At 47.3% G+C, this 27,477-nt stretch overlaps 1 protein-coding gene and 1 long non-coding RNA gene across 4 annotated transcripts; one reads left to right on the top strand and one right to left on the bottom strand.

The window, feature by feature from the left end:
* On the bottom strand, positions 1–5,441 carry PDX1 (pancreatic and duodenal homeobox 1). The gene is made up of 2 exons (XM_051779055.1): positions 4,243–5,441; positions 1–1,388 (listed from the first exon to the last, which is right to left on the bottom strand). Exons 1-2 carry the CDS (start codon positions 5,165–5,167, stop codon positions 1,000–1,002), a joined length of 1,314 nt encoding a protein of 437 aa, XP_051635015.1. The 5' UTR covers positions 5,168–5,441; the 3' UTR covers positions 1–999.
* Positions 4,270–25,405, top strand: LOC127467295 (uncharacterized). 3 transcript variants are annotated; one of them, XR_007903047.1, is made up of 4 exons: positions 4,270–4,405; positions 9,068–9,431; positions 15,097–15,288; positions 23,899–25,405. It is a non-coding gene; the product is annotated as an uncharacterized LOC127467295 (long non-coding RNA). The 3 variants fall into 3 exon arrangements; XR_007903049.1 differs by having other exon boundaries at positions 9,068–9,149; XR_007903048.1 differs by lacking the exon at positions 9,068–9,431.
* Positions 25,406–27,477: the final 2,072 nt, after the last annotated feature.

Here is a 27,477-nt window from a genome sequence, read left to right on the forward strand (position 1 = left end):
CCCAGACACGTCCCACTCTCGGCTCGCAGCCCGATCTACCTCTGTTCGTTTCCCGGAGATTACCAGAGAATTTTCTTTTGCACCTCTGGGCTCGCACTGGCCCCTCGAGGAGGCGAGTGCAGCCTCGCGCACCGCGGAGCCCCCCGCGGAGCCCAGACGGTCACGGGCAGGCAGCGCAGAGTCCCTACAGCCGCTGGCGAAGCCCGAAGGAGGGTCTGGTTGCCTATGCCCGTCATTGGGAACAGATCATCGGTGTAGTCAAATCCTGCCCGCAGGACACTAAGGCTTTTTTTTTTTTTAATATTTAAACTTTTTCTCTCCATTTTTTTTCTTTCTTTCCCCGCACCCCCCGCCCCTTTCTTTCCCAAAGACAAAAGAGAACGAAAGAAACCAGATTCCAGTTTCCAAAGGAGTAAGTAACAGTCCCGAGGAGTCCTCGGTAGAGCCGATGCCCTGGTGCCACTGGAAGGGACGGGGACGGCGGCGTGCCAGCCCGTGGATGGTCCGGGATGCTCTGCTCCGCGTCCGCGCTTGTGAACCGACGGACACGGCGGGACGCGCACCCCGACCGGGCAGCCGTTCGAGGTAAGGCAGCGTGCTCTCGTTTCTCCTCCGCTTCCCAGACCGCTCCGTGCACCCAGGGTTGCACACACAGTCGGTGGCCACCCGAAACCCGCCTTCCCCAGGGGAAGCTGCCCCGTAGGGCTCATTGTGGTGCGGGTTGCTCGGGGGAGCGGGGCACAGCTCGCCGCCGTCTCGGCGGCTCCCTGCGGCCTACTCCGGCCCTGCGGCCCACAGTGAGCCTCTCTTTGTTACAGTTGAACATTTAGTTTTCGGAGGACGCGAGCGTCGGAGTGGAGGCAGAGATTCCCCGGGGGAAGGCAGGAGAGCGTCGGCAAGGCACGGCACAGCAGGGCGGCGGGAAGCCTGTGCCAGCCTCTCGGCTCTTTCCCCGATTCCATCCTTTTCCTCGTCCCGGGGCATGGGGCTCCCCGCACCTCATCGAGAGTCCTGCTGTCTTCTGGGTCCTAGGCTGGGGGCGAGAAGGTCCCTGGAGGCCTCCGAGGTCAGGTTCCCTGCGGGGCACGGCTGGAGATCCTCCTTGTTCTGGAGCTCTCCGGAGGTCACCACGCAGTCTTGCTCGGGGTCATTGCTGTTGCCCGCCCCGCGCTTTTTGTCCTCTTCCTTCTTCCACTTCATCCGCCTGTTCTGGAACCAGATCTTGATGTGCCTTTCGGTCAAGTTCAACATGACAGCCAGCTCCACCCGCCGCGGCCTGGAGATATACTTGTTGAAGAGAAACTCCTTCTCCAGCTCCAGCAGCTGTGCCCGCGTGTACGCCGTCCTCGTCCGCTTGTTCTCCTCCGGTTCAACTACACAGGACCCCCCTGGAGAGAAGCGAGAGTCAGTCTCGGCCCGCCTGGGTGCCCCATCGGGCTAGGGGGGCCACATCCCTGCACCTCTGCACGGAGTGGAGGACACGCGGGGGAAGCAAGCGGGGTGAAGGAGAGGCCTCAGGGAGCTCTCCGGTTGGGCACAGTGAGGTGGTGCTAGTGGCGGCAGTCACAACTGCTGCTATTTTCTTTTATAATAATTTAATATTTTTTAACAATAATTCGGGTGAGATTTTCAGGGAAGCGCCGTCCCTCGAGCTGTGGGAGACGCTCACGTGCCACCGCTTGCGTGTCACAGAAAGCTCCGAAGGGGTCCCGGATCCAGGGTTACGATTGCTTGCATTCGTGTTAAAAAAAAAAATAGAACCTCCCCCCAAAAAAACAACAAAAACAAACCAACAATCAAAAAACCCCGAACGAAAACCAAACAACGATCCACCACACACAGAGAAATCAAAACGAAAAAAATATAACTCCTCCAAAACACCACCACCCCCAAAACTCCAAAGAAACCAACGCACCAAAAAAAACCCTCTAAAACAAAGCAACAATAATTGTTGGGCCTGCCGGGTCGGGAGCGGGACCAGGGCCAGGAGCGGGACTGGAGCCCCTTCGTTTCGCCAGGTTGGTGAAACTTTGGGTTTCTTGTTCCCGTAAAAAGCGGCAGCAGCTCAATCGCCGTTCCCAGCGTGGCCGCCGCACTCCTGCGTCGGCACTGGGGAGCAGGTGATAGAGGTGGCTCATCGAGAGGGGCCGGAGCTGGACACTGAAACTCCGGGCCGCTTTTGCCAGCTCCAGACCCCAGGTGGTCACGCTTTCGGGGGTGATATCATCTGTAGGGAACGGTGATTTAAACAGACAGCCAGACACAGTCATTTCAAGAGATCTACGCGGAGTCTCCCACTGCTCATCTTTCTATTCCCATGATTTTATATTTATTTATTTATACAGTGTTTGTAAGTATAAACTTATGTATATAAACTTATATATGTATTTAAATATATATTTAAATATATATGTAATGTTTACAGATAAAAATCCTATTGTGTGTGTATATGCATAAATATATATTAAAATCAATGTGTATATGTATAAAAATATTTGTAAATCTAAACCTATGTATAAGCCACTATGCATGTGTTTGTAGCTGAAAAAAAAATTGTTCTATTACTGTAAAATAAACTAGTGCTACTGGGAAGGCGGAACGCCCGGGATCTGTCGGAGGCCGGGCACCAGGAGACGGCCGGCATGCCCCGGGCCGGCGGCGGAGCCCGGAGTCGGGCACAGCGGGTGGCACAGGGCCGGGCTCGGCCGCGGCCTCTCTGGCCACCTTTCCCCGTCAATAACAACGCAAAGCCCCGCAGCTTCCACGGACACCTAAATCCCAAGGGTTTCCACTAAAAATAAATCCTGGGGGTATATAGTTTGACACATACACAGTACAAAATACGTCGGGGTTTGGCTACGAGGGCTGCGTCGGCACAGTGCGGCGCCCCTTTAGGTCTGCAGGAGTGCTCCGGCAGGAACGACCCGGTGCTGCGTGTGCCTGTACACACATCTCACGGACCGAGCAATGCACGGCCCCTGCCTGCACCTCCCGGGAGGGCTGGGGGGAACAGGGGAGAGTTTTAGGCTTCCACGGGGAAAGTTTCTCTTTTCTGCTGGTTTTGTCATTCCTTGGGTACAGGAGACAGAGAAAGAAGATGTAGTTCAAAAGTTTGGGGTTTTTTCTTTCTTTTTTTTTTTTTTTTTTTGGTATATTATTGTTCCAGAAGTACATTCAACTTAATGAAAATTATCTGATTTTCTCTCCTCCCCTCCACCTCCTCACTGGCACAATCTCTGCCTCCGTGTCCGCGGCGTGAGACAGCGTGCTCTCCTAACCCTTGCCGGCAGATGCGCCTCCCTGGAGATTGGGGATCGCCGCCTGTTCTTCCCTCCCCCTCGGTCTGTCCCATGCAATTCCCAAACTATTTCATGGTGATTTTAATACTCCGGTCCTTTTTTCAACTGTCTATTTGAACAAAGCCATTAATATAATATTTGCCCTATAGGTGTGACGGAGGCGCAGGACACGATAACATTGTGAGGGCAGAGACAGAAATATTGTTGGGCAGCGGAACTTTCTGCCTAGATAGAGTTTCTTCCTCTCACTGGCAGCTCTGTTTCGTTTGTGCATTGTTTTCCCTGTCGTGTTTTTTTTTCACTTGGAAAGGTGCAATTATGGCTAAAACCCGCCGGGAAGCAGGAGGGGTGGGAGAGAGAGACCAGGACGGGAGATGGGCTCTGCACAGAGGAAAGCCTAGAGGCAGCGGAAAGGGGATCGGCGGCTGCTCCGGGGGCTTGGGGGCTGCTCCGCGCCCGCACGGTGGGGGCTGTCCCCTGCCCGCCAGCCCTGCCTGCCGCTCCCTGCCCGCTCCACCTCGCAGGTGCCTCCGCAACCCTGGCCTCGCCCTCCGCGGACCCGGCCCCCGCGCGGAGCTCACCGCGCCCGCGGACACACCGTCCTCGGCGAGGCGGCAGCGCCCAGGAGGCACTTGCACATTGTCTCAACTTGGCCACAATTAGTTAATTGGTGAAAAATAATTCGTTAATAATTGCTCAGGCGAAGGGAGCGGTGAGCCCGCCGGCACGGACTGGAGTGTCGGCTCCCTCCCTGGCGTTAAACCCAACGGCAGCAGCCGTAGAGCAGCGGGTCTTGAGGGGAGGGCTGAGGGGAAGCGACCCTCCAGGACCTCTCCACAGTACATCCGAGCGGTGGGAACAGGACCGGTGCAAGTGAGGGTTCCTGACCGCCGAGAGGGAGAGAAGCGGGGGAGCAGAGGCAGAGGGAGGTGATGGGGCTTACCGGTCCACTGTCCCTTCCAGGCGTGAGATTTGGTGGACTTCATCCAGGCGAAAGGCACCTGCACTCGGGGCTCCTCTACAGCTCCCGTGTCCGCCCCGTCTGAGAAAGGCAACGCGTCCTGGTGGGGAGGAGGAAGATGAGCGTGGTGGTGATGGTGATGAAGGTGGGAGACCCCGGCATCCTCAGTGATGGGGGGCACCTCGTAAGGTGAAATGTCTGGCGGGCTGCCTTGCTCGAGAGCCCCTAAGGCGCTGGAATAAGGAGTCTGTTGCTGCCTGCCCATGTACAGGCAGGCGGGGGGGCTGGGGTTGTAGTCCTGCGCCTGAGCTCTTTGAAACGCGCACGACTCCTTGTAGAGCTGCGCCGAGGCGTAATACTGCTCCTCGGTATTCATGGTGAGCGGAGTCAGGGGGTTCTCTCCGCTTAGGGACACATAGGGCTGCTCCCTCTCCCGGAGCCCGGGATGCCTCTTTGACAGCTGGCAGCCCCGCGGGCCCCACCGCCCTGCCCGGCTCCCGCCGCCTCCCCATAGGCGCCTCTCCCCCACGTGAGCCCTCCCGCAGCCCTCCGGGGCGGGGCGCGAACCGTAAGAGGCCACCCGGTGTGGCCCCGGTCCCGCAACCCCCTTGCCCTCAGTCGGGCCGGCCCCAGGACCCCTTGCTCTTCTACCGCGTGCCGCTCCCTGCTTTGGGATGAGGAGCCCCGCGGCGAGGGATTTACGGGGCCTGGTAGGGAGTCGGGGGATTGCCCCGAAGTGCAGGGCGCTCCGGGAGGGATGGTCCCTAAACACACCTTTTCCCTCTTCCACTCGCTTGCCCAGGAACGGCTCACAAGCCAACACCCCTCGGGCAGGGAGAGGATATCCCTCCGAGGGCTGGGTAGATTCGGTTCCTTGGCATAAGGGTACTTCGGGCTGCGGGGGCATCTCGGCTAAGGATGCGGTGTCCGGGGACGAGCAGAGTGCGCCGAGCGGGCGCTTCCTCAGGGGCACCCGTATGCCAGAGCCCTGGGTGAAGGCCAGGACCGGCTTTTTGCCCTTTCACCCCTGCCTGGGGGGATGTGGTCGGTGAGGACCACAATGCTATCGCCAGAGCGAGCGATAGGCACCGGATTGTTTGCCCAAGGGGTAAATTTGGGAGCCTTTCCCGCGGCTTGGGCTGCAATGTGTTGACCCTCGGAGATAATCTGCTCCAAGCTGGTGCTGGTTGACTAGGTGACGAGGCTATGAGGAGGCGGAGAGCTACCGAAAGGGACAAAGATCATTTCCCTGCCTCCCTGCACTCGGCCCGGCCGCCGCTCTCTCCGGCTCGGGCGCAGGCACGCTTCCTATGTGCGCGGCCCGCCTCCTTTCTCCGCCGCTTCCCCCGACACCGGGGCTTCGCCGCCGCCGTCGGGGCGCGCACCCGCCCCTCCGTGTAGGGCGCGTGTGGTCGGCCCGGCTCGGTTTGGCTCGGCTCGGCCAGTGACGATGCATACCCCGAGCGGCGAGACAGCAGAGTCCCGGTACTTCGCTCCTGCGCCCGATTCCGTGGGATCATAAACCCGCCCAGTCCATTACACTTAAAATGAGTTTCCGCTCTGAACTCACGCGGGTCCCTCATCTCTTAGAAAGCACACTGAGCCTTTGATTCAATATTGAGCCATTAAGCGATTGCTTTCCCGAGCCATTTAACAGCAGCTCTTATGGATAAATAAACAAAAAAGGCTGTAAACCAATTATAGTGCGGATAGCGAAAAAGTATTTTATTAGCGGGAATTACCGATAGACATAGCTGCTGCTCGGGCTCCCCGCGCCCGGCACCCGCCCCCTCCATCCCCTGGCATGCTGAGCAGGGTACGTGTCCCCGCGGAGCTCGCAGCCAGTGTGCGGCCAGAGGGAACGCGCAGCTCCGTTAGTGGGGATTTCTCCCCGCCAGCTCAGCACGCCCGCGGTGCCTCAGCTTACATCTCTCGCAGACACGGGTGTCCTTTGATCTGGAGACGTCTTGTGCTCTCACCTCAGCCCAGCATTACCAGCTCCTTCCCCAGAGATCTGCTCCCTGCAGCACTTCTCCGGGTTTTCCACGGGGAACCGGAGCGGACAAACAAACGCGAGGCCATAAAACCCAGAGCAAATTGATTCATCTCCAGGGAGGACCATTACCCGATGTCTTAATGCGGTCCTCTCTATATAACGAACGTCTCCAAACAGAGCAAACACTTCCCCCTACAAAGCAAATGAATTTCGTATAATTTAGAGCTAATTCTCTTTCATTCTGCCTGCGTGAGCAGTCGATAAGGACACGCTTTGCCGTTCTAACAACGAGGAGGTGAGCTGCAGTGCAGGAAAAGGGCTCCGCTGGGTATCCCGGCACTGGGGACCCCGTCCAGGCCCTGGGGGGGGTGGTGTCTCGCAGTCGGGGGTCCACGGGATGAGGAGCTGACCCCAGCTGGAGCCCGAGCCCGGGGACCTCCGCTGCCTGCCTCCTCCTCCTCCTGGGATGCAATCACTGATACTTGGCTTAAGAGTCCTTCCACAGCTGTGGGTTCCCAGGAGAAGTTTTTGAACTGTCAGTGGCTCCCATCCAAGTACCCACTTGATGTGGAAAAAGGGCAATGGAAGAGGCAGGTGAGAGTGATGGGAATGACCAATGTCCCTGCTTGCCTCAGAACCGGGCTCTGCAGGCGGTCGCTGCATCCATACATATCACCTCAGACAGTCGCAGCAGGGTGTGCATATGAGATAAGACACCAAGCATCTTCTACCAAACTCACAGAATTTTCTACTCCAAGAATTTCCTGAGCACTGTGAATGTTTTAGTCCTCAGATGATTTTGCCACACTTTAGCTCTCCCCTGGAACCATATGTAAACATTTTGCCTCCCACCACTTTGTGGCGAAGTGTTCCCCAGATTAAGTGCTGCTGTGTGTGACACTGCTGACCCTGCACCTGGCTGCATTTAATCAGTCTTAATTTTCCAACAAGAAGAGCCTTGAGATGTGTAGGCACAATGTAAGAAATTAAAAGGTGCATCATTTCCTCTAGCTCTCATGTAGACTTTGAATGGTGAGCCCAGAGTCTCCTGTCTATATATTTTCATCTCTCTGCTGAGAATTTACCCTGTCCTTACTCCCCAAGTCTTTGGTTTTGACAGGCTTGGAGTGACAAGAAACTCGGCCGTCCTCAGTCTGAAAGTAACCATGCGCAGAAAAGATGTCTGGTACAAATATTATTACCACTGATAGATGTACAGCCAAGTTTTAATTATTGAAAACAGGAAAGTAAGGGACACGTTGTACACTAAAACAAATTAATAATGGATCAGGTAGATTCTCCCTCACCTTAAAGCCTGTCTGGACATATGCTTCAGTTCAGCTGGAAGTCCTGTATTTTACCTGCTCTAGGAAGTTTTTAAGGACTCTAGAAGCCCCTCACAATTTGGGGATATTTATGACCTGCGTGTTTAGGTCACCCAGCTTTATCAATGAGCTAGAAAGTTCACACTTCCAGCTCACTTTTGTCTCTGATGCGTGAGCATGGTCCCACAACCATTACAATACAGTTGTAGTTCAGGCTGAGAAAAACATCTAGATTTGAATATCTGCAGAGAAGGAGACTCCACAACATCTCTGGGCAGCCTGTCCCAGTATTCTGTCAACCTCAAACCAAGGAAGTATTTTCTCATATTCAAATCGATCTTTCCAAGTTTCAGTTTGTGCCTATTGCCCCTTGTCTTGTTGCTGGGTACCACTGAAAAGTCTGGCCCCATCCTCTGACACTCACCCTTAAGATATTTGTCTGCATAAATAAAAATTCTTATATTAAGCTTGCTCTTCCAAGAGATTAAACAAAAATGAATCTATGATTCTATACCAGTAATTGAAGGATGGTGGTGACAGCAGCAATGTTAAGTAGGACAGCAGGTTGTAATTATCCTCAACACAAGCGCAGGAATTTATGTATTCCAGCATCAGTAACAAATGTTTCAGGTACTCAGCTGTTGCCATCCTGCAGTAAGATCACACAATAACTACACTGCAATACTTGAATTACCAAGTACGTTTTAAGGACTTGTTAAGATCTGATCACATTCTCTAGCCTGCTCTTCGCCTGACAGCGAAGAGGCAATCTGTGTGGTTTAGTCTTATTCTGTATTATATGAAGCCTAAACATTTGAAATATAATACAAATCTCACTGAATAGCAAGGAGTTTGCAAAGCAAAGTCACTTAAAGCAATATCTATGTGGTTTTAAAATATATGCCAACATGTACAACATGCCTCTTGAAATTCAAGGGTATTTTCAATGTTCTCACCTTTAAATGATTAATATAGGGGCTTAATGTGAGTCACTGTATTTTGGAAGTCTTGCCCACTTCTTCCCCAGTAGTGTCTGACAGGTATCACCACAGGCTGCTGAGATCAGTGAAATGTAAAACCACCTGGATGCAGTATAACTTTTTTCCCCTAGGAAAGGAGACAGGAGCATTTCATTTGCCTTTCAATGCAAGTAATTTGTGAACCCCTACTAAATTATTTCCCTTTATGACCAATGATAGTTTCCTCATTCCTCCCACCATTCCGACTGTCTAGTTAGAGTATAAAATAGTAAGGAGTATAGTTTAGTCACACTTCCCTAAAGTAATCTGGTTTGACTTTCTGTATCTGTATAATATTTAACGACTTCTCAGTGCTTAACACCTTTTGTGGAATCCACATTTAGACAGAAAAGAAGTACTGAAGGTGAGTGAAACATATTCATGATAATCTTTTTCTCTCTCATTTTTCTCTCTCATCTGTGCTCAAACCAACACGGGAAAACTGTATCTGTGACAAGGGACCACAGTGGGAGAAGAAGCTGACTGGGAAACAGAGCTTTCCCAGGGATTGATTTTTAACCCCCCACCATGGCTGTATCTAGCAGAAAGGTAACCTTTCACAAAGCTGGTTAATAATCAATAACCATGTGAAAACAAATCTGTCTTTCCCTCTCAGAACTAACGATAAAAATGAGAGCATGAATTATTCCACCTGCCCTAAAGTAAGACTGGTTCATCAGTTTTGGGGTTTTTTTGGCAAGAAGCTTTTTTAGGTCTCAGGGTGATTCAGCATAAGCACACAGCAGCTCCAGTTTGCTCTTCCCACCGTGCATCAACTTCTTCACACTGCAGGCGTGGGACACAGCTTGAACTGCACGAAGACAAGTTTATGTAAGCCATTTTGAATAAGACCTTGTTTAGCAAATATATAGGGAAGTTGCATTGGGAAGTCTGAGAATAGTAGAGGGTCTTATATGCGTAATCTCTTTTTGCTCCTCCTAAATTTTGCTCCTTTTAAATTTTTTTCCATGTCCCCCAATATTAATGATTTCATTTTCTGGTAGGGATGGGAAACACAATTTCATTGTCTTGTAAGAAGAGTTGAGGAATTACTTTTGAATACTGTGAACCTTCCCACTGAAAACACAGCTATTTAATGTTGTCTGCCTCACACAACTTTCTGTTTTCCAATTAATGTTTATTATACCAGATAAGAGTAGAAAAAATCAGTATGTACATACACACACACATATACATATATATTCAGATAGTTACAGCAAAAGGAATTCAGAGCAGAATCATAACCCTGAAAGAATTCCTCCTCACATCCCTTGCCTGCTTAATTTTTCCCCAAAACCCCAGACACTTTGAGGCATGTCAGGTTTGGGGCTCAGACAGAACCTGGCCAGGTGGCACCTGGCAGTTCTCACCGTAGTACTCCCCTCTTGTTTGTCCTTTGTAACTTTGCCTGACTTCAACCATTTGAGCTGAAATTTTCCATTCTATATCTCTACCTCTCACCAAACATGTGGGGAAACTTTCCTTAAAATTTTTTGTACAGGTACAAAAGGGAAGCTGGGAAACTCTGACGCCTGGCAGCTGGCTGTGTGGAGAGGGCGTGGAGTTGTTGCCTCCTCTGCAAGTCTCTCCAAACAACAGTGACCATCTATGTCTGATCACAAATCAGAACAGAGGACTAGAATAGTTGACACCTTGAGACAGCAACTCAACACAGAATTTTCCTGCTCTGTTTTCTTACCTGCTGTGTTTCTTTGCTGGATTTAAGTACGTTAGAAGTCCTGCTGGGATGTTGTCACACAGCAATGTCCCTCCAGGCCAATCTCTGTGCAAAGCTGCCTACATTTAGTCAAAGTTTGAACTGCTGCACATCACTTAGCAGCTAAGTCCTTTACAATCCATTTACAACAGTGAGCAGATCCCTGCCCTGGTCCTCAGGACTGAATGACAGCTCACTGATGGCAGTTGTGACATTGAACCCAATAGCCGAAAAGCTGGGAGATATACTCCATCCTCCAACCTTGGGCATGGAGGAGGAACGTGATTTATGCAAAAGATGTGTAAGATGCTCACCCTTCCAAGGAAGGCATTTTAAGGTCTAGGTTTGGGCATGCTACCAGCTCAGCTCTGGGTGAGACCCAAGAGTGCACCAACCAGACCTTTTTCCACTTCCCCATCCCTGCTCACAGGGAAAATCATGGGTGTAGAGGTCAGGAGAGAAGAGGATGTGCTCTCACCAGCCCTCTGCCCAAGTGGGAAGCAAGACCTGGGCTGAGCTGCTGGGTGCTCCAGTAGGTCTGACAAAAGGGACATAATGTAACCTTGATAAATCTCTTGGGTTAAATTTTCCATAAAGGGTTTCCAGCTGCAAACACTTTACTTTTCTGGGTGACTGGTCTGCAGCAGCTTGAGGTACTCCCAAGAGAAGGGGAAACTTTTGGGAAGTCTGGTTGTGAACATGCAATGCCACAAGAACTGGGCTCTGGAAGTGTCTTGACCCCCTCCAGTGCTGTCCACACAGGCTTTTTTGTAGCTGGTGGGTCCACTAGCACTTCTGAGCAGTTTTAACCTCATCATACTTGACTTAACATGGATTTCAGGAGGTATATATATGGTTGTGCAATGACTGAAATCCATTTGAAAATCAAGGTATCAGATTTCATTCTTCCCTCCATAACTGATACCCCAACAGCCCTAGGGGTGCTGTGAACCTTACAGACTCCACAGAGAGAAGTGCTAGGAAGAAGACCAGAAGGAAACCCACGCCTCTATCCTCTGAGCATCAGTGCTATAAAATCAACAGTGACTAAATCTTGAACTCAAGGACCTCAGAAGGCAAAGTAGAACAAATGCAGAATTCTTTTAACTGAGTTTGGCTATAACATACTGTAGACAAGAGAGGAGCCCTGGGAAAGAACAGGAGGACAGCAGTAGACAAAATGCCATGTCAAACAGTATGTAGATGTGGTATGAACTGAAGCCTTTCAGTCAGCTTCCTTGCTTGTAATTCCTTGCCTGTGTAATGCAGTGCAAGGGGTCTAGTTCTTGTGTTTATCCAACAAGGGAAGAGAAAAGTATCTACACATTACCTGTTCATTTGGTCATTAAAAAGTCTGAATTCTAAATATTTAAATAATTGCATATTTTTTTAATTAAGAGACACTCGCCTTACGAAAAGTTTAAAAAATGAAGAAAAGAAATTAGAATTTCTTTACAGATAATTCACCAACACAAAAATAAACAGAACCAATTAAATAATATGGATTGCTCACTTGCTCAGCAACAATGGGCACTGTTTTCCTCTGTGTATAAGAGAATCTAAATATTTATTGTGTAGCATATAATGTCTTAGCTTTGCTTATTTATGTATAATATACTCTTTTAAGTGCAATTTAGACATACTATGGATCCATGTAGCTTCGAATATTTCCACTTATCTGCAAAACTCACCTGCTTGCCTTTCTTGCCCCTTGCCTTACCTTGTGTTTCCCAACTTTCTCTTTCATTTGCTTTCTCTTTCATTTTCTCTTTCTCTATCCTAATCTTCTTAATTATATTTCCATCTAGTATTTCTCAGTCCCTTAACTGTATATTTATTTCCTTGTTTTGTATACCATTTCTGCTCAGTATTTATATATTTATTTCTGCATAAGATTTGCAAGTCCAGCTGAAGTTCAAAAAGCTTTGATTTGAACCTCCAGTTACATAGCAGACTAGAAAAAAATCACTATCTTTATGAAGTGATGATGAGCTGTACACACATAATGGGTATAGATTTGCACATTTAAATGAAAGCTTGACTAGGTTGTTATTCACTGAATGATGCATGTAGGTTTTATTGCTCCTTACCTGCACACTGGAAAGCACATTGTCAAAGCTTGAAATGATTTTATGTACTTGAACACCACCTGATTTAATGCATCAGCTGACAAGGACAAAGACATTGATTAAATGTCCTGCCTCAGGTGTCCAGAAGGCTGGAAAAGGTTGTCCCCTCAAACTAACCACTGAAACTTCAGCCAGTAATCATTAACTCAGTATTTGGTCCAAGCTTTAGGAATAACAGGAGGCTTTAAAAAATGGCAGTCAGAAAACACTCAATGTGATTTAGGAGACTATTTGAGGTAGAGTCGAGTGATAAGAGTCTCTCCTGATTGGTTAGAAAGGCACTGGGGGGCTTGATCCTTGGAAGGACACCTCTGGACTCTTAGCGAGCAGGGAGAGAGCCCAAAGGGTGCACGGTGAGTACACAGTGCTTGCACGGGGATTGTAAGACAGTCACTTGCAGGGAGATTGTACCACAGTGGTTACTCTCACTTCTTTTGAATTTGTAAAGGCTCTGGGCTGGCCTGCACTGTCTCTTGACAAAGGTGGTTTGCATTGCCAAGAAACAGGTGAACGCTTGAGCCAGCAGTGAGAGGCTGCACTGGATTTTAGACTTTAAAATGCCACTTGGTAGGCTTCAATAGAGCAACATTTAGCCACTGGGTTTCTAGCCAGGCATGACCATTAGATCTTTCGATTTGAGGCTGTTCTCCTACATAGCATCTACAACAGTTTTTCACAGTCTATAAAATCCACGTGGCATCGCAGAAACCTTGGCAAGACTAATTTCATCGTAACAACTGAAGGAAGTGAGACATCACCTTGTACAAAAGAAGCTTTCAGAAACTCCACAGCCATCTTGGCCATGTTGTTCCAACACCAGCCCAACCTAGAAGACAACCTCCCCTTGGAGTAATGTGCAGTCCAAACACCCAGAGCAGCACAAGTCAGGCAGAGGCTCAGGGGAAGGAAGGTACCTGTCCCAAGAATTAACCCCAGTGAAAGAAACCAGGTCTCTCATTCTTGTTTGATGTCCACTTCCTGCTCCCCGTTTTGGTTAGGAAACCTCCAATTGAATACATAAGTGCTACCCTTGACAAAACTAACCCCTTAACCTAAATGGTCCTCTTGTGAACCTCAAATGAAATCAGCTATTTAGTGCTCAGCTCATTTGTGCAGCAGAACTGTTAATGTGGTTGTCTAATTTATGGAGCAGCCAGGTTCTGGTTAACAGTGCAAGAGTGTAAGGTGGCAATGAGCAGTCTATTTTCTATGCACTCTGGAGCAGAAAACTGTATGTAAAGGAAGTTCTTCTCATAGGTGCAGCATGCTAAAAAGCTTTCACCTAAAATTATATAGCCTGACAAACAATATAAAAACGCAGATTGCCCAATAAACAAATAACATATCAGCCATTTATACAAAACCATACTACTTAAACTCTTCAAGCTTGAAATGACTGTGTATTTTTTCCCATTAAAATGTTATGGTCTATGTATAAATTGTTTTAAATTCAGATTTGATATCAGTGTGTTTTCAAAGCCTAGATGGATTTAACACTTTTCCCAAGATGAAACATTAGCTCTGGGCGGATGCGGAATCATCTCCAAGGATTTGGTCTAGCAAAAGGTGTCTCTGCCCATGGCAAGGGAGTTGCAATTAGATGATCTTTAAGGTCCTCCCACCCCAAACAATTTTATGAGTCTATGATTTCTTTCCCATCTGGAGTCAGGACACGTTGGGCTGCCAGGGCTCTGATGCCCTTGCAGGAGCCAAGCGGGAGCAATGGGAAGGAAACCATCTCTTCTGGAGGTGAGGTCACACTGCAAACACCCTCTGTGCCCTTCCCTGTGGTTTCACCCAAGCTCCTCATTCGTTATTGAGTCTTGTTATTGTTAGTTAGATTTAGACACTAGTTATTGTTAGTTAGTTAGATTGTCTTTGTTATTGAGTTAGATTTAGACACTCCAAGAGTCAAAGGGGAAGAAGGGTCCACATTAGAAGTCAGCAAAGCAAAAGTTCCTGCTCTCCCTCCTGCCATCCAGTGGCTTTTATTTGCACCATGTGCTGCTTACCACCTCAGCCACCCCTCTCAAACCAGACCCTGGCACAGGTCACTCTGCTTCCATGTGCCTGCCTTGCCCACACCTCTTTTCTTCCTGAGTGTGCAGTTGTAAATGTTTTAATTCTCCCTCTACAGGAGAAGCAAGGCCGGGCTCTAGGGGGTGCCGGCTGCAGACCACATGTTTTTTTTTCCACAAGGCTTTTCCCCTCAAGAACCAGGCAGCCAGCCAAGCCCTCAGAGACAACACCTGAGCCATGCATGGGAAAGGCAAAGGGCCTCTGCTAATCGCTGACTCAACATGAGCACCAGGCAGATGGATGCAACGTGTTTAACGCATGTGTCTTCACCTGCCACAAAGAGAACAGCTAACTCAGGCTTTGATATCTGTAGTTAAGTGAGCCTACCTCTCTTATTGTTTTAACTTGGCACTGTCTGCTAATGCAGAGGCATGAACAACACATTTTTGAGAGAAAGAAGAAGTGGGAAGTTGTGCCCAAACCCTGAATTCTTTTGTAAACACTACCACTGTCGCAGCAATAGTCTGATACAAATGGTGATGCTAACGTGATACCTCACCTGGGTGAGGTGTGAATATGGATGTATTGGGCTGCTCTCATGTCCCTCACTTGCCTGTTTTCCTTCCCACAGACATTTGGGACTGCACCTGGAGCCTGAGCTGTACCAGCCTCTTAGCATGGTCTCAGGGGGACCAAGCAACACTCCTATCTGATCCTTACAGAGGTCATGCCATGTCCAGTCAGCCACCAATAGTCCCTTTGCCGTTGGAAGAGAGAATCCTCCTGATATCCACTGGCCACATTTCCTACCATCTTGTCACTGGTATGTATTCAACTCCCACTAAATGTCCATTTGTCAGCTGCCCTGGGGTCAGGGTATCACTCTCACACGTTCAACAGTGGGGGTGACTTCTCTGACCTGTAACATATGGCTGTCCCAGAAGTTTGCCACAAATATGCCTTCATGATCCACTGTGGCTTGCAGGAAGACCACCCTTGCAGGGGATGGGTTTGCATGCTACAGGAGATGCCTACAGCCTCTTCTGTGAAAGTCAGCTCTTTCAAACCCTCACTTAAGTCACTGCCCCTGAGTAAATCATTCTATCTATTACATGGTAAACATCCTTGTCCTCAGAGCTCACGGCTAATATAATACTGAGTAGTTATTGATCTGGGGCAGCCTGAGACAGCCAGCTGATGGCAACTTCTCAGCTAACTTGATTTCTATTAACATTTGTGTAGGAAGCTCTTCCCATGTTCCAGGATGTTTCTAAATAGTGCAATCCCCCAACTGCACTAGCTGTCTAGCACCCAAACATCTTTCTGCAGCTAGGCAATTCATGGAAACCACCACATGCAGAGGGTGTCTCCACTGTGCCAGCAGTGAACTCCCTCTGGAAGTGCTGCTCCCTTATGAGATGACAGAGATCAAGGATGACATGCCTTGTGCCTCCACCTAGACTTTACTTGTGACCTTCTGCAATAGTCAGATAGCCACCAGCCACTGCATGTCTCCAAGTACAGGCTCACCCATGTAGCTCTGACAGGAGAGGGTGGATGTGAGCAACATGGGGCCTTAAGAGTGTCTCAGCTAAAGAGGAAAGCACTTCTGTCTACAAGGCTAGGGAAGACAGAGCAATTTCTTGCCTCAGGAAACAACACAGTTCACTTCAGTCAGGTCACCAAGGAACCTGGCCTCCTTCACAAAGACCATTCCCCTATCCCAAAGACCTTTACCCCAGCCCTGGCACCTGCTCTGTATATGCTAAGTATATTTGTGGCTAAGCACAGAGGAGAAGGTGTCCAATAGACGATGAAGAAATGAGGCTGCACACACAGTATGATTCAGTTTTCCGGATTCTCCACAGAACTGTCTCTGCATTCCCCTTTATTAGAGTTCTTTGGTAAACAGCACCTGGTGTTGTCATTCAGTTAGCTAGAATTCCCAGGACTTTTTGCAAACTCAATGCTTTGATTTACACACTCCTTCTCAGCTCCAAGGCCGAAACACTCCCTTTTGATTCTAATTAACTGAATGCAGGTGCTGCTAGCTTGTTCCCACAGTGTCCTTCCTCAGACTTCCCTGCAGCTTCTCTGTGTAGACATGAAAAACACTGGCTGACATGCACAAGGACTGGGGACAAGTACATTTTGCAGTGGAAAGGTGTCCTTGGAGGAAGTTGATGCACCAGACTTTGTTCCTGGACTCTCTTGAAGAGAGTTTTGTTTCTGTTTGGTTGGTTGCTCTTTTTGTTTTGGTTTGGTTTATTTTTTTCCCAAGCAGTAAAAGAGCCTGGGTCAGGAGCCTGCTGTGATCAGCCAGATCAGGTCCTGTGCTTCTTACCTCTGGGACACACTGTGTAAACAGGTGGCCGTGTCAGACACCGATTTTTTTTTGCCACAAGGCTTGGCAGATTCAATTTTGCAGACTATCAAGGCTTTTTTCCTTAACCCTATACAAACACAGGTCTTGCAAATTGCTTACAACTGTAATTGGTGATTACAGGTATGCTTTGTGAAGTGTTCATTAGTACAGAAGAGCTGCACCATGGATGCATGGATTCTGTGATGCTCTTAAAAGAAGTTTATAATGTTAGAAAGTTAGGGGGTTAGGGCTGCAGCTGATGAGTAGATCAGAAATGTCAGTTCGGGCTCTTGAGATGGGCACCCCAGAGCTGCCTGAGCTGAAGCTGCCACTGGCAGGGACAGAAGCTGTGACTAGGTCGGAGCCTGTTTTAAGGTGACAGGAAAGTCACTCTAGAGGGATTATAGAAAAATAGTCTTTAAAGCATTCACTGACAGGGAGATAAAAACCTTAAAAAAGGGAGAATTTTTTTTGTTTGTTTGTTTTAACTGTAAGTGAAGAACAAGTGTGGAAAAAAAAAAGAGGTATGGCTGACCAAGATCCTATTCTGAGACACGAAAAACCATCTGCCACTACAGCAGGGCTGGAGCTCAAACACTCTCCAGAGAAATGGGACCGCTGACTCAAATTCCCTGCTGCCTGAGAAAGCTCTGGCCCAGGTTCATAGTCAGTGCTTTGCCTGTTGCACAGATGTTTTCAGCTGCAGAATTAATTTAGTGTGGCATTTAACCTGACCCAACTGCAGTTCTCCCCAGGACAAGCAATTGAGTGAACAGATATCTTAGTGCAGTCAAAGAAATTCTTATGCCAGTGAAAGTGTCCTGGGGTTTCCCTAGGTGGTTTTCCTGTTCATCTCTTCTTTGCTAGGCATTCCATGGCCACTGCTGGGTGGTGGATACCCAGCAGCATGGATCTTCAGCCTGACCTGTGCAACTGTTTCTATATCTTCATATTCCTCAGTATTTCCACTATGCACTTCTCTGTCTGAGCTAGTTTTCCTAGCCCACTTTATAAACAGTAGACAGGGATACTAGGTTTCAGTTGTCTCCTGGTGAAGCAACTGTCCCAAACAGGACAGATAAACATGTGCTAGGAGATGGTGTCACCACTGACGGTAAGCAGAGATGAGAGTGACCAGCAGAGCCAAAAACATCTGCAGCAGTGAGAGGCAAAAGAGCTGGGTCTCACCCACCCCGTGTCAGTCTAACCAGAATGCATCATTTAAGTGCTGGGGCTGATCCATACTAAGAGGTGGAGACAGTTCCACATCCTTGTGCAGGATGCAGCTTCTCTCCAGGAAGGCAGGCAGGCAATAGGTTGTGCAAGCATCTTCCCATACACAAAGCCCTGAGAAGTCCACTTGCTAACACTTCCTCAGGTATGGGCAATACCTCTTCTCCATGTACAGGTTTATTGTTAGGTGACATGAGGTGGGAGCAGGGCAAGGGGATAAACCTGGACTAGACATGAATTAGGATAGCTTCTTGAAAGTAGGTGAATGACAAATAAAAATATTCCAAGCAGAAAAAAATATTTCCCTGATATTTCTTTGCACTCCTTTATCCCTTTTTTTCTAATCCTTTTTTTTCTAATCTGTCAGTCTGGAAAAATTTGTGACCATCTTTTCAGTTTAGTGATCTTGAGCCTCAAGGCTTTCTCTACACAATATGATGCAGACTGGCTTATTATTAACCAAAAGAACTGCGAAGAACAAAAATGCTTCTTGGTTTATTAGCACTGTTCATATTACCAGATGCTAACAGGCAGGCAAATTATGTAGTGTTCAGCAGTTTTTCAGTTAGAGACATTCAAGGAGAACTATTTCAACGGGTGAAAATATACAGCTTGTTACAATACAAGACTGGAAACTTCTCCAATACAGCTGAAGTCCTGGATCACCTCATTTCAGGTGAAAGAGTTTTTGCAGGTACACTTCTGCAGATCCCACAAACTTGATAGACAAGCTATAGATCAGGATTTTGAATTCATAATGGCCTGGTAGGGTGAGAAACACTAGGAGTCCACCAAAATTTGCAGATGCTGCTCCTCTAAAGCACTACCTGTTTGAAGCATGACAACATGGTAATCCTGCCAGGCAGATAACAGCAAATATCAAGCAAGAACTTTTTGGTCCTGAAATTTGGCAATAGAGAAAGGATGTGAAAATCCGTCCTCAGATTTCAATAAAATTTCTCCAATAAAGTCCAGAAGGTTTAACAGAGCTTTGTCCCTTCCTACATGTCTGGAGTACATTTACCCTCTGCACAACAACACTAGAAGAAAATCACACAAGGTTATTTTGTTAAATGAATTGCAGAACCATGCCAGGGGGCAAAGGAGCACTCTTGAGCCAGGCCACTGTGTTCTGGAGAGGTTTTCAGTGGGGATTAGCTTAGTCTGTCTACTAGACAAACAGCCTTTTGCACACTCCACACCCACTGAATCCTCCCATGCTCCCAGAACTTTGACTTCAATTGTGTCTTTGCAAGGGGAAGGGGACCTCTCTTCAGAGGAGGTAATCTCTCTGAACAATATCAAGGCAACATTTTGGAATACAAAATGGGTTGCAAGATGTATAGTTGCCTTGATGTAGGTGCTGTGTGGACTGCTTTGGGATATCCTGTCTGGTCTCTAGTTGCAGCTTTGCAATGGGGAAGTGTCCCATAGAACCCACATTAACCTTGAAAAGTACCTTGAATATCTTACATATCTAAAGGACCCCGGGAATTAAGATTTAGGCAACTAAGTGATTTCCCTACTGCCTCTGAAATACTTTGGTTGTTACCATGTGCTTCCTGTTCTTATAAACAAGATGTTTGTATGTTATTCCAGCCTACAGACCTTTGTCTTTCTTGCGGCCCAGTAAAAAGCATTCAAATGAAACATGAGTCCTTCGAAAACGTTCAGATTGCTCACAGCAACCAGACTGCCATGGGATGGTAATGTTAAGGTTTGTTTTAAATCAATGTGACAGAAATACTGATTCATAAAATAGCTGCTACTCAGTCCAAGGTAGGACCGTAAATCATTCTATGAATCTTTTCCAGAGCTAGAAATGCCAACATCAGGTTTTCATATATTACTATCTGTAATTTATATTGCAATGAAGGCTTCCAGTGTCTTGTTGCTCTTAATGCTGTACAAGCCCAAAGGTTCAGTATTGTAAATGGGGCAGATTTTGTTGGAGAGGCAATGTCTTTAATTAGCCCAGAGGAAACACTAGGAAAAAACAGACAGGCTTTCCTAAACACAAGTCCTTCTTCACACTTCTCTACCAGGTTTGAAATGGCTTTTGGTGCCCCCAAACTCTGCTCATTCTCCCTGTCACATTATTTAAGCGTTTTTTTGGCACTTCAATATGGACCCAAGTTCATTCACGAGCTGCAGCTTGTCTCAGACCCAATCTATTTGGAGTAAAGCCTGTGTCAGGCAAAAACTGGGAGTGACATATGGGGTAAAACAAGAAGAAAGTTCAAACTTCTGCCATATCTCAGCATGACCTAAACGTGTTTGTGCCTGCAACATGGACTAGCCTCAAGAGCACCAAGGGCTGAGGGAGTCATTCAGTGCCTGGATTCGGTGAGCACATCCAGCACCAGAAGTGATGGGCACACACTGTCTATTAGCCACAGTTCAAACCAGGCTCCAGGCTTTGCTTTGGCCAATGTTCCACCTGCTAGAGTAGAGATATCCAGAGGAACTTAATAGTACAGTGCAGGACTGACTTCCCCTCCCAACAAGTTGCTTTTTTCCTTCTGTAGCCATCTGGACGACACTCCAGCAATGTTATACTGTAATCTGGAAGCATCGTGATTATAATTATTTCACATCTACTCACAACCATTATCACTGCCCTGGCAGGCTTCTCTAAAGCAGATATTAGCTGTTTTGCTACTTAGCAGTGAATTTTTAAGTGAGACATATTATGGCTGGTAGCATTATGTATCTGTATTGAGTTTAACCTCCTTGCCTATTTCCTTTGGACCTTAAACATGCTTTATTATATCAAACAGTAATCAACATTCCTCAGGGGTGAAGGTAGCTACATGACATGTTTACTGAGGCAGCCAACTGTCGCCACCTGGCAAGCAACTTTTATCATAAACTGGTTGAATTTGACATATATCAGCATTTATCAGCCCAGACTTTGTCAGTTTTATAAACGAAAACCAAGAGACAATAAATCATTTGGTGCCCAGTTGATACTGCATAACTAAGAGAGTGTGTTTACCAGGCTGGGTGGATTCAACAAACAAAAGGCATCTAAGGTTCTGTTATTTGATCTGTATTGAATATAGGCTCAGATGTCTTTTTTGGCATATAATCCACATCTGAAAGCTTTGGTGAGACGTGTGCTGGATGGTCTCATTTGTTTTCTTCTAGACGGGCTGCCTCAGCCTTCACTCCTGTTCAGTAATAAGTCAACATTTCCAGTGACTTCTGCTGAAGTGCTTTTGACTGAGCACCCATAAAATAATTAATGTCTTCTCACTTGTGGGGGGATGGAGCACAGAGCTGGGGGGAGAAACATACTGAGGTGGGATAAGCCTCTACTTTCAAACGCCTTAACGATAAATAATTGCTCTAATAGTTTGCAATCATGCTTTATCCCAGTCTCAACCAACGTCCTGTGCATCTTCTAGGGTTAACCAGGACTCGTAGGTGATCAAATGGGTCAATATCTGCTACCTGACCCTAGGGGATAGGTGACAGACTGCTGCTCACATCCATATAACCCGTTTCCACCTCAGAGTTGGTGGTTCATCCACAGCATCTACAGGGAACAGCAATTTGCTACTCCTGAATCATGTCCAGTCTAGTTGGAACAGGATGAAAATCTGCCAGGGATTGTGCTGCAACCGTAAACAGTATAGGTTACTACATACAGTACAGGGTCACACCCTGCATTTAGGAATAACTTAAGTCATGCATTACTGCCCTTGCCTTGGGCAAGATGGAAGAGGGGACGTGTTTTGCAGTCAGTGATTTAACACAGCCTGAAAAATCAGTCTGATACGGTGTATGGCAGCATTAGAAATCCTCTAGAGCATCATTTTCACTTCATCATTGCATCCACATTCCCTAAGGTTAATAGAAACCCAACCTCAGAGATGTTTACACTTGTATGTCAAAGAGGTTCCTTGCACTTAAGAACACTTGAGAACAGTTGAGGTTCAGAAGTAAATTCTCATTCACCACGAGAGTATACCCTCCAGCAAAAGGGAGAAGAGTGAGGGCTGTAAGGCATTAGCCATCAGTGAGGGTCAGCAAGACCATATTTGTACTGTTAATAAAAAAGAGCCGGGAAGTGATGTCTGGTGAAAGTTAAATGGCACCAAATGTTTCATTGTCCACCCTTCAGTGCCCTAACCTTTCCCTTTGTGGGGAGTTAGGGGAGAGAGGTCTATCTGTAACAGCAACAGGCAGTGAGGCAGCACCCAAGCAGTGTGGCCAAGCAGGGGTACAGTGTTCAGGCTTTCCCTAGCCTGTATTTGGAAATTTATATCTTGTTGCTGAGTTAAGATGCTCCGAGCTCTTTGCTATGATGATGTCACTCTTTTTACTTGACAGCAGTGATGAAAACCCTTGCACTAACATGCCCGGAGCCACCTGTTTTACAGCATGAGTACAGGCTGGTTCACTCAAGAGCTGGGACATCGTGATGATCTTTCCACAGTTCATCCCAGTAGGAGGAAAGTGTTTTGTAGAAAGTTCAGTTAATTGAGCAAGTCTCAGAGTGGCCCAATGGAAAGAATGGTGAGCTCTGCGCTCACAGGGGCACCTGAGCCTGTGCAACAAGAGAGGACATAGAAGTGTTGTGGGCTGTCCAGTGAACACTCTTCCATCAAGTAGGACAAACATGAGCATCTAACCTCTGCTGAGACACATAGGTTAATTGCAACATAAAAATAGCCACAGCCAGGGTACAGAGTAAAGTATTCAACTCCTTTCTGGTTAACATACAAATTTCTTACAACTTCCATATGTTTCCCTTCTCTCAACATATTTTTAGCACATCTTTTATGCCAAGCTTTTCCAAAGCCTGTCTATGTCAGATGAGCTATTCAATGCTTATTTAATTTAAAATCTTTAGAAAACTTTAGATTGCACCACTTTTATGCCTTTTCCACAACTGTCTCCTTCCCATTCTCTTGTTCAAAGCAGAAGTTAAAATTTCCAAAGTTGTCCACTTCCAAATCTTGCATCCTTTGACAGACCTAGGATGTAGCAGCTTATTGCTCACTATCATTACAGTGACATGAAAATCCATTGGGAGGTGGCAACACAAGGAAGCCACTGCTCCTAGAAACTTCCCAGCACATTTGCTGGCAAAGTGTGCTCTCCAGCTTCAGTGTCAATCCCACCTGTCTCCCAGACTGTAGCATTTAAGTGCTTGAGTTGAAGAATGACCAAAGAACAGGTGTTATTTGTTCATACCACAAATGTATCATGAATGCAGCGAAGAACAGGAGACAAGGATGAAGCTCATGGACATGATGCAGAACTCAAATAGCCTGAAGCCGTGCATACCTGTAAGCCATGGAATGAGCTAATTGCTGTATACAGAGCTTACAGTTCTGCAAAGATGGGAGTGAACTCAGGAGCTGTACTGGATGTCTGTGTCCATCTAGCTACAGCACAGGGGTGGTTTTGTCAAAGATCAAAAGACCCAGAGAAAGTGTTGAAGGTCTTGCTTCAAGGCAAAGTCTGAAAATTAGCTTGCAGCTTCTGCAGCAATGAAGAACAACCCAGATGGCATAGTTATATTTTAAATAAAGACATTTCAGAAAGACGAAAAGGTTACTAGGCTGAATGTAAGTCTAGTGACAGGTAAGTAAGGAGATGGGGGTGTAGGTAGCACTGCCACAAAAATATGTAGCAGAGGTGTTTGCTCTAGAGGAACTGAAAGGGAGTGGCTGGAATCTCCTACCTGTGCTGGCCAGAGGGGCTCATGGCTAAGAATGCTGTTTCCCATGCCTTTTTCTTGTCCTGTGGAAAACAAGCAAGCAAACAAACAAACAAACAGGGAATTAATTTATTCTCTTTTCCTTCTTCTCTACTTTTCAGCTGAAAAAAAACAAGCTCTCTTCTCCAGCTTCCCTGCTCCCAGGGGAGGCAGGACAGCATAGCAAGGGTCAGGACTGCAGAGGGATGTGCTTCTGCTGCTCTCCAGCTGTCCCCATTGGAGTCACAGTCAGTCCTAGGACGTAACTTCCAAAGGGCTAACTTCCAAAGGCTTCCTAAGGTATGAAACAGGAGACCTTTAAAGGACTGATTTCCGACAACTTTCTTTGCTAGCAAATTATAATAATGACAATTGAAAAAATATGATATTCTGTACCATATGGTTTCAGCTTCTCTAACAATGATAAATGATGCTCTGAGATGTCTGGAGGTAGTATGCTGTTACTCAGGCTTGCAGATTTTCCTGTATATCTCCACTGCTGCTCCATTTGTCAAAGCTGTTAAGTCTACTTGAACCTGTTCCATCTAGGAAGCTCATACATCTTAACACACTGTGATAATTATTTAAAACCTTCTTTTAACCTGTAAATATGGAGCTATTGGAAATGCATCCTATGCCTACTAGTGGGTGTCAGGTTCTTTTAGTTTTTGGTACTTGTTTCTTTTTGGTACCTTGTTTCATTGTTTGTGCATTGGAGATGTGCCTTCATCACCCTCCCACTGCCAAGGTAATCTCCTCCATTCCAATACCAGGTTGGGCTAGTTTGTTTTTTGCTTGATCTTTGCAATATCTTGATATCTCCATGAAACAATAAGAAATGACAACTCCTGTGGCAATGTTGCCATTTCCTAATTTAAATGGGCTGAATACAGAGTATTACCCACCTCGGGAGCTAAACAGTGTTTCATTGCTTTGATGTCATTTTCTGTGAGCCACCGGATGGGAAGTAATAGAGACTAGATAGGTTCAGAGACAGAGTTGTTCAAGTTATGAACACCATTCCCTGGTCATCCCTGGCAGCAGAGGTCATACTGATAGATTGGGCACCTCTTTTTTCAGTCCAGATGCAGGTAGAGGAGTTGCCTCAAGATGACACAACAATCCTTGTGTACCTGTGGTTTTGCAGATGAATGCTAGGACATCTGATATTGGGTATCTGTCCTATCATTGACATATGCATAAATTCCCACCACCATAAACAGGGATCATGCTTTGCACTGTGATTCATTGAACCAGAACTGAGGTGATTCGCCACAAAAACTCTCAAAAAAGCATACCTAAAGGGACATGGGATTGTTGGCTCTTCATGTGATCACTTAACCCAAACTTTGCTATCACTGCCAGGGTTGCTGATGTTGCTGTACATGACTTACAAAAGGTGAAAGCAGCTGTCCCCAAAGCAGGGTGTGAAGCAAGGTGATCCATTGGGGTGTGGGAAGAAAATATTTCTTTTACCTTTAATAAATAGGAGTTGTCAAATTCCAATCGCATTCAGACAATAATTTAATCCCCCCTTTCCCACAACCTAACTTTAAACATTTTACAGATTATGTATCAGCATTTCATTTCCAAATATGTTTGTTTGGATATTGGCCCAATTTCTTTAAATGAGTGTAAATAGGCTAAATAACTTTGAAGCAACAACAATAAATCATGAAGATGCAGCATATTAGTTTGATTTTGATTTAAGTTCTACTCCTAAAGAAGTGTTGTCCCACCTTTTCCAGCTTTATTTTGTATCAGCTGCTGTATAAAGAGCATTTTTTGTTCATTCTACTGAAAGACGTGTGGCCAGTGCCAAGCATGTCTGAAAATCTTATGCATCATCTTGAAGTTGTTTTATCTTTGAAGACTTAATGTCAGATTAATATTGATAGTCTATCTCACTTGAATCACCAGCTCTTTATGGTCATACAGGTGTGTGGTTTCCTTATCCAAAGTTATTATGTGTGCTTGGCTATGCTGTGTTCACACCTTTCTTACTCCAGGATTAATCACCTCAGCTTCCATTGTCCCTTAACGTCCTTCCACGCTTTGCCAGTAGTTTACAAGTCTATAACAGAGCTCTAAATAGCTCTTTAATGTTTTTTTCAACAGAGCTTATATTAGGTCAGGTACCCAGCCTGGGTTTAAGGATAGGTGGGGTGCTGATTCAGCAATGCTTAGCTGCTTGCCTTTAAAGCACCCTTATTTAGGGCTTCCTTTAGGATCACTCTTAACCTAGATTTCAGTGAGATTTAAGTAGTAATGCTTAACATGCTTAAGTGCTCCAATGATTTTTCCTGTGCACTCTGAAGAAATTAGGAATTAGTGGTCCTAACAAGCTACCAGTTGTCCAAACAGCTCCTGGCCTTACCAGAGCCTCTGCTAGGTCAAACTGCAAAAGTGAAAAGAAATTGCAGCCCTGACCACTCTCACGGAGACTTTTATGATCCCTAGAGAGATGCTCCTGTCTCTTCCAGTTCTATGGATCTGTCTGTCTGACAGCTAACCCTCAACCCTTCCCTAGACATTTCTACCCTTCTACAAGAAGTTTGACACCTGTGTTAGTCCAGGCTCTCAAGTGGAACACATCCTTCTGGTGAAAAAGCACCCAGATCTGACAGTATGTGGCAGTTCTGGACCATACTGGACCATACTGTTGCATTACTGGCAACAGCCTCTTCATACCTAAAACCCAAGGACTAATCCTGCTACCCTTCCACAGAGCAACATGCTAGAGAAACTCTTCTGTTCTCTTCAGAAAGAAGAGTATCATGGTTTAAGTCACTGTACTTTGTCTTGGAGTGTCCTTTGGAAAGAGAAGGATCCAATATTTATAACGTTCTTTTATAGCCTGCCAAGAGCAGCTGATAGGGCTGCTCAGCCAGATGAGAGCAGATCCTCGACAGCCTCGGGTGCACGCAGGGGTGGTACAAGATCCTTGACGGTTTCGGCTATCAGAAAAGGCAGCCACTGCTGGGATCGTTGTGCAGAGCACGTCTCACCCCACTCGGGGCTCTGCCAAGGGCGACTCAGCACTGTCCCTGGAGGGTGAGCCCCACCGGACCTCATGGTACCGTAAATGTGAAGACATTTGCCCCGCAGCAGGTTTCACGGCGTGTCACCTGCTCACCAGCACCCCCGCACTGGTGGGCGGGCCTGCCCCAGGGAGCAGCGAGGGGTGTGGGAGCAGCGGCGGCTCCATCCCGCGGGACCCGGCGTGGCCGGGCGGGCTGGCCGGGTCCTGCACAGCCCTTCCCCGATGTCGCCGCCAGAGGGGGCTGCGGCCCCACGATTGGCAGCGCGGTGCCACCGCCCGACGGGGCGGGCCGGGCCGGGCCGGGCGGGGACCGAGGCACTGCCGGCGGGGGGCGCGGTCCGCGCTGCCTTCGGAGGGTGCTGCCGGCTCCTTCCCTCCTTCCCGGAGGGAAGGACCCGATCCCGACAGCCCCGCCATGGTTGCTCATCTCCCCTGCTGCCTCCACATCTCTGCTTCCAGGGAATCATCTGCTTACGGTTCCCCCGCTCTCCCCACCTCTTGCCTCCTGCCCGTTTCTTTCGGGGCCATGTGCCATATCTCTGTCCTGCCGGGGCCGTGTGATAGCACCCGCGGCCCTGCCGAAGAAGCCCCGAAGGAGGGGGACGCGTCCCAGGCTTTCCCCGAGGAGGCAGCCCGGGGTTCGGCAGGGTGGGCGCTG

Source organism: Manacus candei, unplaced genomic scaffold (assembly GCF_025592945.1).
Source record: "Manacus candei isolate 608988 ecotype Guabito, Panama unplaced genomic scaffold, ASM2559294v1 h1tg000014l, whole genome shotgun sequence".
Lineage (NCBI taxonomy): Eukaryota > Metazoa > Chordata > Aves > Passeriformes > Pipridae > Manacus > Manacus candei.